This window comes from Chrysemys picta, chromosome 2, assembly GCF_011386835.1.
Source record: "Chrysemys picta bellii isolate R12L10 chromosome 2, ASM1138683v2, whole genome shotgun sequence".
NCBI lineage: Eukaryota > Metazoa > Chordata > Testudines > Emydidae > Chrysemys > Chrysemys picta.
Window position 1 is genome coordinate 251245657 of NC_088792.1, and position 16590 is coordinate 251262246.

General features: G+C 40.0%; 1 protein-coding gene across 7 annotated transcripts in view; it reads right to left on the reverse strand.

The window, feature by feature from the left end:
- Nucleotides 1–16590, reverse strand: part of STK3 (serine/threonine kinase 3) — a 298853-nt gene that overhangs the window by 123041 nt on the left and 159222 nt on the right. For all 7 annotated transcript variants that reach the window (XM_065582173.1, XM_065582171.1, XM_065582172.1 and 4 more), the window contains one exon: nt 4460–4661. In XM_065582173.1, coding sequence (XP_065438245.1) covers nt 4460–4661 — 202 coding nt within the window. The remainder of the gene's footprint in view (nt 1–4459; nt 4662–16590) is intronic.

Consider the following 16590-nt stretch of genomic DNA (forward strand, 5'->3'; position numbering starts at 1 on the left):
TGGCAGGGGGGGTGTCACACTGTCCTAGCCAACTCCAGTATGGCCTCTGTGAGGGGGCTTTGAACAGGATGCTGTGTTCTTTGGGACCATTCACTTCCTGGAGCAGACGTGATGGTGGCGAGACGTCACCATGCGAGGGCGCACTGACGAACTAAGCTAATTCCCAGGATAGCCGGCAGGAGGTGCCACATCGGTGAGTCGAACCCTGTCACAGCCTCATTGACCAGGAGGGCTATTCTTGTAGGTCTTCAGAGGCATGGAAAATGTCCAAGCACTTGTGTTAGGAGTCCTGAATCGCCTCTCATGGCATCTGAAATTCCCCAACCACTCTGCAGAGAAGGTCCTGGAATTGCCAAAGTCATCTGGGGGGAGAGGGGATCCTTAGGTCACCACTTCATCAGGCAATGAAGATGATGGTAATGTGGCTGGTTTCAATGGAACTTCCAGAACTGGAGTATAGTACTACTACTCCTCTATTGGATCTGGGGGTAAATTTAATGGTTCCTTCGAAGAAGAGGCAGGTGGCAACTCCCTGGTGTATCGAATAGATTTTGAAGGGGGGATGTTAGTCCCAGTATGGCCAGTAGGTGATCATGGGGGTCCCCAAGGTATGGGGTACAAGTGTCTCCAAGTCAGGTGAAGTGGCAGTTGATTCCAGGGCCGTGTGGGTCTCTTGGGAAATGAGTAAGGACAGTACAGGAGGAGCGGTTACTCTGATGGTTCTGAATCTCCTGAGGAGGAAAAGGCTGACTCTGTTTCCAGTGGTGGTACCACTGGTGCCACTGGAGAGGTCTGAGTTGTGAATTGGGGGGGGGGGGGGAAGGGCGCCATAAGCTCTGTCCCACAGGCAGGTTTCTCAGAAGAGATGTGAGCTCCTTGGAAACAGAGAGTCCCGGTGGAGCAGGGGATTCTGGATTCAGGACAGCAAAAATGTCCTGTGGTGTGGCTATGGATCTAGACCTCCCAGGTATAAGGGAGACTTTTTCTGTTCGGGCCAGCAATGATGATGGTATCGGGCAGTGGTCGGTCTTCACCAGTACTAGAGGGACCCAGGTCTTATGAGGAGCTGGGGATGGTGGTACCAACAGAACACTGTCTGGAGCGAGCAGAGACCCATGTATCTGTGCTTTCTTCTCAAGCCTATGGGACTTAGGACATACTAAGTCCTCATGGACTGAGCTGGTGGATTTGCTTGCAGGCACATCTGATTTCTTTGAAGTGAAGTGGACATAGAGGAAGACTTAATCCCGTGCTTATGAAAGTGCTTCCCAACTAGGTTCCGCTGTGGTGTCTGTGGATTCTCTGGCACCAAAGTCAGACTTTGCAGCAGGAGGCTCACTCCTTGCTGATTCAGGCTGATGTACAGGTAGGGTTCCCCGGCCTGGTCTGTTTGGGGTCTCATGGCCATCTCCAGGAGATACTTACAAAAGCAAAGCGTCTTTTTGGGTACGGCTGGGGAAGGGCTGGCAACTACTGCACTGAGCCGCAATGTGAGCTTCTCCCAGGGAATAGAGGCTGTGTTGATAGTTGTTGCTGACCAAGAAGGATCATGGGCAGGAGATGCAGAGTTTGAAGCCTGGAGTTCTGGGCATAGTACAGTACCCGGATGGGGTACTGGGTTGTGGGGGGAATCCCCCATAGCCTAATCTAACTCTAAAAGGTACTAAAAACTATTAAAATGACTAAATGTATACAAGTTATTAAGAACTATTAAAACTATGAACTATTTATCACAATTAATATTGTTTTTCAGAATGACATCATAGCTGAGGACCCTAAAGTTTTCAACCTGAATCATGTGATGGTGAGAAGGAACTGAAGAGGTGATTGACCCACCCTGCCTTTTATCACCTCGATTAGAAGCACAAGGCGAGCAAGGGCACATGCATGGACCAGTGAACACTACTTTCAAATTCTCTGACTCCAGGCACATGGTGCACATGCATAACCCAAAGTGGAATACAATAGGGACCATCACTCTGAGAAGAGGGATCCTTGTGCCCTTTCCCTCCCTTGCAAATGCACACAGGGGCTGGGCACAATTTGACGCCAATTCTGTATATTCCAGTTGTGCCTATTCTCTTTTTCCATGTCTAATTTCTTTCCTATAAAACCCTTGAACAGCCCCTCATAAAGCCCCATTAGACTTTTATTTCTCACTTTTTTTAAGTGAAGTCTGTTGTACATTAATTATGGCATTCTGCAGAAACCTCTGAACATCATTTACATTCTTAAGGCTCCCTCCAGTCCACGTTTCTTTCCAAGAGAGTGAGAGTTGCAGAGGATCTGCATTCTTCCCAAACAACATAGCTGATCCTATTCCTAGTAAGAAGCTCCTCTTTGGAAGTAGCTAAGTAATCTCCTTATTGGCACTGAGTAGTCTCCCAAACCTTCCCTTTTTCTGGATGGGTTGAGGTAGGGGTGAGGGTCACAGACAAAGTGACATAGGAATAACACTGCATTGCAGTTAGTCAGGGAAGTGGACCATGAAAGTCCAGAGCTACCGCTTGTTGGCTAGCGATCCCAAAACAAAGCTGACACTCAAGGAGAAGAAGAAGAAGAAGAATCATATTGTCCCAGAGATTCTATTCCTCCCTTTGCCCTTTAAAAGCTAGCAATCAGAGGTTCAGGAAGAACACAGAAGTCTGAAAAAGTCTGTTGAAGAAGAGGAAGCTACCAATAGAGTTAAGAATCCCTCTTGCGAACTGCAAGGTAGGCTTAGGCCATCACAGCTTGCTACTGGGAGTACTTGAGAACTAGGATTGCAGTAACTGTTGCAGGCTGCATGTCTCCAAAGAGTAGAGAAAGGATTTGAGCATGGATTAGGAACTGCAGCACATATGAGATGAGGAACTCATTTATATAAACTCTCATTCCCCAAATAACTGCAATTCCCAGCACAGATCTTGGGGGGAGAGAGTGGGTTTGGCTTTGCACACCATGTTGACCTGTCCTTTTGGCAGGCTGATCATCTGCCTGCATGGATTTTTGAGTCTTAAAAGGTTTGGAAGGCCGCATATCATCTTTTTCTTGAAATCCTTACTTTGTAACATTTCTACCCACAAGAATTTACTCAGGATTTTCCTTCGCTCCCTCAATTTTTTTTTTTTTAATTATCTGGTACCTTTATACTTATTACTACCCTGTTCCATAACATGTTAAATTTGATTAATTCAGGATTACTTGCACTAAGCCTCCCTATTAGTCTCATAGTTTATAAAGCAAATACTGTTTCAGCATCAAAACAAATTAAAACATGTACTAAATGTTTTATGGGGTTACTCATCTTACTGAAACTCATCACTCATCAATGGGACTGTTTATTATCTTACATTTGAAGAGAAAAAAAATCTCCAGTCTACTATAAGCTACACCACAAATAAATAAAATGTAATCCTGCCTTGAATTTCAAACCAAGCTTGCATAAGTCACAACAGAAGTTTTTCCAACATACACCCAACTTCACATTTAATATAAAACACGCTACGCTGTTTTAATTGTTCATTTGTTATCTGATCATTCGTTTCAGTTTACCAGACTCTCGCTTTACTTTTTAGACTTAACACAAGCTTCTTGCACACTATAAATAATTCCTTGCATTCTGCCACAATAGAATCCAAACCTTAGAAGTGTGGAATTCCTCCTGCAAGGTGCTGAGCAACTTCAACTGCTAACGAAGTCATTTAATATATGTCTGAAGTTAATGGAAGGTAAAAGTGCTCAGCACCTCACCTCACAGATTCAGGTACTTACCGACAATTTCGGATACTCTCACTCATGTTGAATTGTACCTTATTAAACAAATAGTCCCTCTACAGATGTTCTTGTGGAGTGAAGGTCATACACAACATGAGTAAGGGTATCAGAATGTGTCATGAAGTCACTGTTTAACAAGTGCAGATTACAAAGATTGTATCATATTTTGTAATTTTGCTCTCTAAAAAAAAACTAGTAATTTTTCAGTTTTTCTACTCTTTTAGGGGCTAGTCCAAAGCCCTTTGAAGTCAACTGGAATCTGTCTGTCAGTGAAAGATGACAATACTTAAATAAAATATGCTAATTGGCCCCAATATTTTCTGGATATACAACGTGAAAAAAAAAAGCATGCCCCTATCCTGCAACTGGATCTGTGCAGACAGACTGCAATACCCATACAGAGTCTCTTTGAAGTCAATGGGCCCATACACAGGCACAGAGAATACTTCTGCATGGATCCAATTTGAGAATCAGGATCTTATTAATTAGCTTTATCTCATAATTACTACATTTCAGTTTAATTTCAAGAAATTCATCCAAACAAATGTGGGGCATGAGAGAAAGAGCAAGATACAGTTTATAAGGACTACATGTTAAAAGCAGTATATACAGTGTTTAAATATTGATACCATAATGCTGTACACCCTTGTGCAATTTGGAAAAATAATTCTTAATCGAAAAAGGAAATAAATAATTAACATACTTTTCATAGTCCCATCTTCTTCTTCATCATCATCATCATCATCGCTATTTATCACCATAGTCCCTAAGTCTGATTCTAACATGGTACTGTTATGTTCAATCATTGTCTGGGCACTTTCACTCATTGTGCTTGTGGCCCTCATTGTGCCAGCACTCTCTGAATTAGTTTTAACCATGGTGTGGGAGTCCAGCTCGTCTTCTTCCTGCAAACAAACATTAGGAATTATTTGCAGCAAAACATTTAAATGAACAAGTCAAAAAGTTAATAGTTTAGGTGCCTTATTTCATTAATTTTGCAACTTCAGCTGACTTTTTTTTTTCAATTACCTTTAATTTTTTTAGACCTCTGCCATGTTTAAATTGAGAAACTATAAAATATTGTTGTTTTCAAACAAGTGTCATGTCTCCTAAGTTGGGCTTTAGAACTCACTGAGCCTATTGTAGTTCTTACCCCTCAATTCCCTTTTATATAAAAAAGAGCCAGTTACCTTGCAATAGACCTCAAACAGGTATGTTGATTATCCTCCCCTATTGTTCAATATTGTGAATAGTATGTGATGTCAAGGGACAAGAGTCAGTTAAGTTTGAGAGTTAGAGGGTCCTTGAGAACTGTTTGAAGAGTCCACCGCAAAAAAAGAGGGGCCAACTAGGCTTATTTGTATGTATTTATTTTTTTAACAGCCACTTTCATGATAAAAGGGCAAGAAGAAAACATGTTGATACTTTGTAGAAAAATATCTGCTGAGCAGATGCTTCAACACTGTAGAAAAGAACTAATTCCAGCAAGGGCTACAACAGCATTTTCAATCAGTGGCAGTAATGTGCCAGGAATGTAAAACAGGGAACTGATGATAATCCAGTTTATGAATCATAAAATCCATATGGAATACAAATATTTGAAAACACTATTAGGAAATCCTACTCCTTTTCTGAAGTCAGATTTAGAATATGTGCACATCACAGCAATTTAAAGGATAACATGGTGTACTGTGCATTAAGTTCCACTACATGGATAAAATCTACTATCCAAAGAAAATCTAAGAGTTCAAATATGCTTCTTGTTGATTATTCAGAAAAATCTCTGTTAATACAAAGACTCTAATTTCAAGCACTTCCTTTTAAATGCTAATACTATCCTTTGATTTTCAGTCCTCCTTGGGGAAAATATAAATCAGTCATATATGCCTATTTTCCCTATGTCAGGGCATAACATAATTTGAGTTCAAGAATAGTCACCACAGAACAATCCCGAATGAGGGAGCCAAATACCACTAATTATAGCTATACAAGTCAACATAAGGGACTGTCCTGTGAAACATGTTTTTTCCTGAGAAGAGAAAAATATTATTTGTTAGGCACAGATAATGGGTATGGTGCTGCATATGACAAAATAAAACAGTTACGTTTTCAGAAGAAGAAATTGTATTTATAAATGGAAAAAGAAAACACTTAAATAATATTCTGCCCACAGAATTATTTTCTATGTTTGTACAGTGCCTAGCACAATCAAGTACTGAGCCACATCTTTATGGACCAGTCCCTTTATCCTTGTTGAATGCCACCATGTTAACTTTCCTCCCATCTATGATAGCAGAATATAGGCAATCGTTTTACATTCTAATGCTTATCTAGTAAAAAGCTAGCATGGGCTGACACAGAGAGTTTTTGTTAGCAATTCTATCACCCTGTATCCTGAAGATGAACTACTATAAAGTAAGTAAATCTCCAGTTTCGGAAGTGGGAGATCTCATTCCAATTCTGGGCCTCCTGCTAACACTGCAAAGTGTTGCAGCCATAGTACTACTCCATATAATCATGATTTAGAAATAAATTCTAGTGTAAATGTCACGAAAACAATTATTTCTTGAGGACGAAAAAAATTCTAAAACGTTGTTTTTTAAATAAAAGCACTTCACTTGTTTTCTTTTTGAAACTTTTCTTAAGTATAACCTACATTCCACAATAGTATCTTTATTCCTCTGCCTTTAACAATTTGGGGTATTCCCAAAGGTATGGAAAATTTACAGCAACAGCATTAGAAAGATTGTGCCAGTATACAGATAAGAATATTTTAATAGTGCTCCTCCTGGTGGTAAAAATAAGATGCTAAAGTTAACTCCCATTGAAATAATTTTGTCTACAGGTTACCTAAAGATTTTTTCCTTCTCAACTAAGTTACTTAGAATGTATGCTCTTTGGGGCAGGGGCTGTCTTTTTGTTCAGTGTTTGTACAGTGCCTAGCACAACGGGGTGCTGCTTCTTGATGGGTCTTTTGACATTATTGCAATACATATATATAGAACATAGATAAATTAACTACATTGTTCATTAAGGAATGTACATTCTGTCTGAGCCCAAAGTAGCCAAATTCACTATCCCCTCTTTTACAGTATGAGTGTGGATGTTTATTCTGATAAATGTTGGAAACAAGATTTTCCTTTAGTATCCAGATTAGCCTCTGCAGTTAAGGCGAGGAGAAAAATTGTTTGGCTTATTAATTTGCCTGAGCAATAATAATGGCAATACCTAATATTTGAACCTCTAAACCTACTATAACTGGAAACAGTCTAGTCAGTGTAAAACATTCATATATACATATACATATATTAATCATATTTATTATGACAGTGCCTAAGAACCAACGAAAAATGGGGCCCCTCTGTGCAAGACTATATAAATACAGAGTAACAGATCGTCCCTGCCCTGAAGAGCTTACAGTCTAAGCAGACAAGATAGACACAGGGTGGGGGAAGGAGTATAACTCACATGCAGAGGGAACAATGTGATGGCAGCAAATGTCATCTTGGTTCTAAAGTATATTTATTTGATGGATTTAGTTAGGAGTTGATAAGCTAAACGGAAAGAAAAATGAATGGAGATGAGACACTGAAGGGAAGGGGGAGTGAAGGGAATAGGGTAGAGAGGAGGTTAAGAGGTCCAGGTGTGGAGTGACGCACTGGTGAACAGATTGTGAGGGAAGGAGAGGGTTGGAAAAAACAGCCAATCAGCACATAGCAGAGAAAATCCTGTCAAAACCATAGGAAGTTCCCTGAACGTCCAAAGGGCCCCAGCTTTGGCTGCTTCTGCAGCTGCTCTTACTGGCTGAAGGATCTGTTTTGAACTTTGTTTAAAACTTTATTTTAACATCTTTAATTTAAAAAAATGACTATGATGGAACAACTGGGTAACATCAGCAATAAGCCTGGCAAAAGGAAATAAAGTCATTCATTTCCATGTCACCAGTTCAAATGGGAAATAGTGACTGAAAGTCATTACCATCTTACAGTTGTTCAGAGGTTTACTGGGTTGTTGCTACCTAATACCTAGCACAGCATTAAAGCCCCACTAGCACTAATTGTCAGTCTCTGAAGAGACTTAGGCCTGGTCTACACTGGGGGTGGGGGTGTCAATCTAAGATATGCAACTTCAGCTATGAGAGTAGTGTAGCTGAAGTCGACGTATCTTAGATCGACTTAGAATCACTTACTTTGTGTCCTCGCGGTGCGGGATTGACGGCCGCCGCTCCCCCATTGACTCCGCTTCCGCCTCTCGCCATGGTGGAGCTCCGGAGTCGACGGCAGAGCGATCGGGGATCGATTTATCGCGTCTACACTAGACGCGATAAATCGATCTCTGGTAGATCAATCACTACCCGCCAAACTGGCGGGTAGTGTAGACATACCCTAAGGATTGAATGACCAAGATGATTTAACAACCATTTTGGCCTGAAAAGTGTTTTCTCCAGGTCAGAGTTGATACAGGGTTCTCCAGGACAGTGGTATGAAACATCTACTGCTGCTACCCGTAGTGTTTAAAAAAAACTGTTTTGTGGATTAAACCAGGTCATCAGTTTCCAGGGTTGTCATTCCAGCAGTTTTCACGGATATTAGAGATGTAAGTAATAGCTTAGTAGACCTAAGGGGCTCTGAATAAGCCACTTAAATCTACCGGATGTGTTTATAAAGTTATATCAATACAAGTTTACACAACAGATGGAAATAATTTCTGAGTATTGGTTACAATCTATAATTAACTCTTAATGAACATTTCAGGGGAACTTTGGCTCTACTATTTAAAAATATTACACGACAAAATATTAATTAAAACAAATATGACAAATTTAAAATAGCAAGGATAATAGGCATCAAGGATGACACTTCATCCTCAGACCATTCCAAATGTAATCGACTCTTAAGTTTGTACTTGGTTGTATTTGGGGTATATCGGAAATATATACGAGAGAAAGATATCTGACTTATTCTGGCATGATATAGAACTGTCAGTTGTAGAAACTGGGTTTAACTGCAGACTTTTTCAATACCCTATGGCACTTCATGGCTGTCATTTTGGATCCTCACCTCTCTACCAAAGCATAGATAAGGATTTTATAACTAAAAAAAAGCTTTTAAGCATGAAAGGTGGCCACAGGGACCTGCTTATCAGGACAGACAACCCAAAGTTACAACAATGAAAAGCATGTGCAAGACTTCACAAACTACACAGTTGCAGGAAAGATATTACAAGGCTCTGTAAGTCCTTGCAAAATGTTAAAACATTTTCAAAGAGGAGGTGATCTTCCATACTGTATGAGTTACAACATTAAGTATGATTGACTTTAAGAACTATAGAATTAATTAGAGCTTCCCTTTTTACAAATTTTGTAAACAGATAACAGAAAGTCAAGGGATTAAGATTGCTATTGACATGTAGAAATGCAATAAAACAAACAGTTTGCCTTTAAAATGCCTTAACTACACTTTGTATATTAAAATAAAAAACACTAGATGGCACCAAAGACAGCTAACTAGACTTCAGTACATTAAGTGAAAATTTACATGCTGACAAAATTTAATATCCTATAAAATAATTTCATTTACTATTAACACCTCATCATCACCTTGGAAAAATGTGGTTGTAGACTCAGCTATCTTTTGGAAAAAGCACTGTAGCAGCATCATAAACACATAATATACTTTGGATAAGTATAAGGATCTGAAAAAGTTCCATAACATCTATAAAGCCTGATTCAGCAGAGCACTTAACCATGTGCTTAATTTTAAGCACAGGCTTAAGTCTACTCCTATTCAACAAACCATGTAAGCACTTAAATTTAAGCATGTGGTCAAGTCTCATTGACTTCAGTGGACTTATACACAGTCAAGAGAGGAAATTACCTTGTGGTAATTGAAGGTTCTTCCAGATGTGTGGTCCCTATATGTAGTCCACACTGTGAGTGTGTGAATGCCCTCCATGCACCTGGAGTCGGAGAATACTTGCAAGTTGTGTCTGTTGGTCCACGTGTGTGCCCTTGCCTTCTTCATGCTTCCAACTGAAGGCATAAAGGGACAGAGCTGACCGACTACCTCTCCAGTTCCTTCTCTATCCCAAATCCAGTAAAGAGCTGAAGCAGAGAGGAAGGAGGGCGGGTAGTGGAATACACACAGAGACCACGCAAGAACCTCCAGTTACCACAAGGTAAGTAACTTCCTCTTGTTTGAGTGCTGGTACTATGTGTATTTCACTGTTGGTGACTGAGAAGCAGTACTCAAGTAGGAGCAGGGTGTGAGGATGCAGATTGCAGAACTGTTTGGAGAACCGCTGTCCCACAGGATGCGTCAGCAGATGAATTCTGCAATAGAGCAGAATGTCTCATGAACATGTGGCTGGAACTCCACTTAGCGGCTCTACTAATGTCCAGTGAAGGTACTTCCTGAAGCCATAGACTCTTGCAAAATGAGCTCTCTCCCTAGGAGGGGGAAGATGATATAATAACTGGCAACAAAGCAGGATACAAACCAAGATCCACCTAGAGATCTTCTGGGAGGACACAGCTTGACCGTGGACTCATTCTGTTATAGTGAAAAACAATCTAGGTGATTTTTAATTGGTTTTATCTTTTGCAGGTAAAAGGAGAGAGCGCACTGCATATGGAGAGAGTGAAGTCTCTTCTTCTGATGCATGCAGTTTCAGAAAAAATACAGGTAAGTGGATTGATTGCTTTATGAGAAATGCTGAAACTACTTTGTAGTTGTAGAGACTTTGTCCTTATGGAATTTGATGTATAGCAGATCTGCCATTAGTGCTCCCAGCTCACCCACCCTTTTGGCTTAAGTGATGGCCATAAAGAATGCAACTTTCATTGATAATGGAACATGTAGCTAATGGTTCAAAGGGAGGCTTAGTGAGTGCCAAAAGTACAAGATTTAAGTCCCAATGATCAGTAGTTTCCTTACTGGTAGGAACATTCTGATTAGGCCTTTTAAGAATCTGCTAGTAAATGGGTGAGTAAAAACTGAATCACCATCTGATGCTGGATGGTATGCACTGATTGCTGCCAAGTGGACTTATATAGAACGGAGGGAAAGCCCAGCTGTTGAGAGAAAAAAAAAACCAGTCCAAAATGAGGGTAGTATCTGCTGACTCAGGAGATACATGTTTTTGCTGTGCCCAGATGAAACAACGCTTCCATTTTGCTGAGTAGCATTTTCTACTGAGTCGGCTCTGCTATTATTAAGGCTGGTTTGTATGGCTTCAGAAATGTTCTAATGTTGATGATGCCCAATCCAAAAAACAGGCCATGAGATGAAACACTTCCGGTTTGGGATGCTTGATGCTTTTCTCCTGGGTATTTTCTAGGCTGGAGTTTCCTCGCCTCACGCGTACAGCTAGCCGTGACATGTGCCTTCCAAATAGCACTGGTGGTCATTGCTGACCAAGAAGAAAAGGGGGTAGGAGACAAAGTTTTTGAAGGCTGGAGACCTGGGCACAGTCCAATACCCATAACGGTGAATGGGGGGGGTACCCCAAGGCGGGGGAATCTATCTAATTGGAAAACTCTGCTGAAAGGTAACTATAAAGAACTATATACAAAAGGCACTAAGGCAAACTTTGATTTCTCTAACCTGTAAATATTTCAAAGGAAAGCTCCAGATACTGGAGGTTCTGACCCAGGCCATGCAATGGCAAAAAGGAAATGGAGAGGCAGTTGGTCCACTCCAGCCCTTTATGCCTTGAACGGCAAAGACACAAGTGCAGGCCAACGGACACTGCTTGCAAGAAACCTCCAAGTCTAGGAGCATGAAGCGCATGTGCACACCCACAGTGGAATACACGTAGGAACCAGCACTCAAAGAACAACATATATATTATTCACAATCTCTATGCAATTTTTAACTCCATGTGCACGTGGCCTTGATTATATACTTACAGCAATGACCATCTCTCCAAACTTAACACTAGATATAAACTACCCCATATATCAAACTGACCCATGACATACTTCATGTCCTAAACATGTCCACAGATGGTTGCATTTCAGTGGTGGATGATGTGATCTTTATTAGAGCTGTCAATTAATCTCAGTTAACTGAAGTGATCAACTCAAAACAAATTAACTCGATTAAAAAAATTAATCACAATTAATCACAGTTTTAATTGCACTGTTAAACAATAAAAATACCAATTTAAATGTATTATAAATATTTTTGATATTTTTCTACATTTTCAAATATATTGATTTCAATTACAACACAAAAGACAGTGTACGGTGCTCACTTTATATTATTATTTTTTATTACAAATATTTGCACTGTAAAAAAGATAAACAAAAGAAACAGTATTTTTCAATTTATCTTATACAAGTACTTAGTGCAATCTATGTATCATGAATGTGCAACTAACAAATGTAAAAAGCAACAGAGAGTCCTGTGGCACCTTTAAGACTAACAGATGTATTGGAGCATAAGCTTTCGTGGGTGAATGCCCACTTCGTCGGATGCATGCATAAGCTTTCGTGGGCGTTCACCCACGAAAGCTTATGCTCCAATACATCTCTTAGTCTTAAAAGTGCCACAGGACTCTGTTGCTTTTTACAGATCCAGACTAACACGGCTACCCCTCTGATACCTAACAAATGTAGAATTTTTTTACATAACCGCACTCAAAAGCAAAACAATGTAAAACTTTAGAGCCTACAAGTCCACTCAGTCCTACTTCTTGTTCATCCAATTGCTAAGACAAACAAGTGTTTACATTTACAGGAAGTAATGCTGCCTGCTTCTTATTTACCATGTCACCTGAAAGTGAGAACAGGCATTCACGTGGTACTGTTGCAGCCGGCATTGCAAGGTATTTATGTGCCAGATATGCTAAACATCAGTATCCAGAAGCGCCGCCAGCTTTTCTGCTGCCCTAGGCAGCAGAAGGACCCGCCCCGAAATACCGCCCCCCAGAGGCGGCAGAAGGTCCCGCCGCCGAAATACCGCCACGGTTGCCACCCCTCAAATTGTAGTGCCCTAGGCAACCGTCTAAGTCGCCTAATGGGTTACACCGGCCCGGTCAGTATCCAAAAATATTTAAATAAATGGTATTTTATTATTGTTTAACAGTGCAATTAAAACTGTGATTATCATGATTTTTTTAAATCTCACAATTAATCGTGATTAATTTTTTGAATCGTTTGACAGCCCTAATCTTTATATATTCCTTACTTACCTCACAGGAGTGGTAGTGAGGCTTAATTAGTTTGCATAATAAAATGTTATGAAAATCAGATGTAAGATGAAAGCATTATTATGTATCTACCATGCAAAGTTGAACTATATTATTCCTCTTTTCCAGCAGTCTATATTCATTTTTCAATGTATGTGGTAAATATAAAAACTCCCAGCACATAATCAATATTGCCTTGCTGTGCATATTAAGTGCTATAAAAATGCATTATTCACTAAAAGACACACGGCAATTTACTTTTACTTTAAAAAATAATGCCATAAAAAAGGAATAATTACAGCAATTATTTGCAAAATTTCAAATTCTGACACCATTTTCTAAGCACTAATATAACAGCAACAAAAGGAAATTTAATTATAAGGATTAATTAGCATAAAGGGAGGCATACTGTATTGGTAAGGCAATGGCTGCCTGTTATGAGTCAGTTACAAAAGTAAAATTAGTTTGAATTAGTCCTCTAAAATAGTTTAAACATTCTTCAAATAACGGAGACATTTAAATGTAACAGAAAACATATTCTAAGAGTTGATTATTAGTTCATTTCTTTAAAGATCCTTTGAAATAAATATTTAGACATGTTTTTTGTGAGCTGCCAGGCAACGAATTACTTTACATTCCCATAATACAGCTGCCCGACCTCAGAATCAAATTCACATCACACTTCAAAAAATGCATAAGAGAAGAGATTGGTCATGTTTAGTAATGCTTAAACTAACATTTAAACTTTGATATTGCGATTAACCTTCTGTAAAGTACGCAGCTTGCAATTTTTGCTTAATTAAAAAAATCTGTACAATTACCTCAGCACCTATCAAAACATGTCAGTTTGTCAGAATGCATTCCCATCACACAAGCAGTTCCTGTAACATGCACAAAATCAATTCACAGTACACTATTTCCAATCATATTCTGTAATTCAAACAAGACAAGAAAAGCTAGTTGTTAATAACAGCCATCCAGGCTACAGGTGTGCAGTGTCAGGTTTTTGAAAAGCATATATATCAAAATATTTACTACAAATTGTGTCCCCATCACAAGATGCTTACAGCAGGTGGACAAGATGTGACTCTTCCACACCTGAGGAAAACAGAATGGTACAGGTTCTGAAAATGAAGAGTGTACTTGTGCAATCTTTGTACTTAATCCATTTAGTTCTAAAAAATCCCTTTTACTTATATACATGAAATGTATACAGAGAAAAAGCATATACAAAATGTGTACTACTATACCTATAGCTGTGTTTCTACACTGAGGACATGAATTAAAGTTCAAATTTCTTGATGTTATAGCAAAAGATACCATGTCATGCCACAAACTGGTTATTTTAGTCAATTATGTTATTCATACAGTACCACAGATGTACACAGCACTGCTGAAAGGAAAAATACACCACACAAATGGAATCCACCTGCTCCAAGAGCTTTGGAGTTACTATATGACATGTTATCTTCCCTATATTATTGTGCAATGATCAATGAACTAGTTGGTTGTCACTCTCCAACCTAAGGATGGCTGCAGTTCAGTGGTACTGTTACATCTGTAATCGGACTATGCACATGTATATAAACTGTATGTAGAGATCATTAAATGCAGGCGCCTTCGCATATTAAATTATTTAGGGCTACGTTTTCACTCGGACTACATGCTCACACAGGGCATTAAGGAATAGTAAGAAACCCATGTATTCCTGCACAGGTTACCTGGACCTTGGGTCTGGATATGCAGAGATAAGTGAGCCACTTACCTCTCCCTGCCCAGAGCAGGTGACCATGGAAGAGAAGAAACACTGACTGTGCCTTCCCCCCGAATGCACCTGCCAGAATAGCTATATCCACACAAGGGATGTCATAATACGCTGCTGGTATCTATCTTCTTCCCGCCCTCAGAGTAAGGGTCAAACAGGAAGGGAGCTGAGCCTTCAACTGAGTCCACCCCTTGTTCAGCACTGTGCCTTCTAGCCCTTCTCAATCTAGCCCTTAACAATTTAGAACATGAAGCGAAGATGATCTTTTCCAATTAGAAGTGCAAAAAGAATGTAGGAAGATAGCATATAATTACCAAACTTGGAATTGGTCCTGGACATTAGGGTTAACTCTGTACTCTTATGAAAAGTGTACTGTAATCTTTAATGACTACAAGTGGGCAAGACCTTGGTTTCACCTCCCACATGAAAGCTGGAGTTTCTTATGATGATTGACTGCATATAAGATGCAATGGCAACACAAGGGAAATCGACATCAAGAATGAGTGATTATTAAAACTAGTCCAGAACAAGATATTTTATACAACGTGATAAAATGAAAAGTCACTACTACAAACCTGTGGTTGAAAATGAAACTTTGTTTAAAATTTAGTTGGATTAATTTAAATGTTTATTCATGATAAGGATTCTAGCTGCACTGGTAACTTTTCTTTCGCACTACAGCACTTTTTTTCAATACTCAAGCTATTTATTATTAAGGGCTTCAGTTTTTTGAGCAGCATAGAGAAAATCAGAGTACATGCAGGTCCTATTAGCAATAAATATACTTGTAAGTACCAAACATAATTCATTAGCAATTTCAACAAAAATAACCATCAGATATTCATTATAGCAAATCACAGACCTAATAGCCAAGTACCATTTTTCTTTTATTTTCCAAACCATATAATCATAAAAAAAATGTAGGTTAAAAAAAAAAAAACACACCACTAAAGGCCTGTGATAGAGCCTTCAGAACCTTGAAAGACCTCTGAGCAGAGTAACTGTTTTCCTTCACCCAGTTATCACTCCATACAGATGCTTCAGATGTTGGGTGGGGCTGTCCCAGGACATGGATAGAGTGGGGGAGAACACCCAATACTTTATATTAGCCAGAAACTGTTTCCTAGAGAAATGGCCCACTTAACTATAGAGAAAGAGCCCTGGGGAGTGAAGGTGGCCGTAGAAGCACTACAATATTACATTTTCGGAAACCCCTGCCTCTCTATAACTGATTACCGACCTCTCCACTGGCTAAATTCCATAAGGGACACCACAAAAAGAAGAACAGGAGGACTTGTGGCACCTTAGAGACTAACAAATTTATTAGAGCATAAGCTTTCGTGGACTACAGCCCACTTCTTCGGATGCATAAGGGACACCGACTCCCGGATTATGAGATGGTATTTAGCCTTACAGTCAGAGGCATCTGCCTTTCAAGTGGCAGACAGGCGGGGAGCCAAACAGCAGAATGCAGTTTTATTTTCCTGGGATGGGAGGAGAGGAGTACAAAAACAACTGTGGGCCCAGGAAGCCTCACCCCACTCCAGTTGGAAGGGCTTAAAAGGAGGCACTGCAGCACATCCAGGCAGCTAGCAGAAGGGAATGGACCTTTGCTCACCGCTATAGAGGGACTACAACAGAGCATGCATTACCAGGAGGGGACCCGCAGCACGAAACAGGGACTCTCACCCACAGAGGCCTGCAAGCCAGTCTGCAAGGAGCACCTACGAGCTTCAATACACCTCGAGGAAGGATAGAGAGGTAGGAAGGGACCCAGGAGAGGGTGTTGGCCGGATGGCAGGTGCTGAATGCTGTCCCTACAGCACTCAAGAGGGTCCCTGGGTCAGAACTGGTGGAGTAGGCAGGCCAGGTCCCCC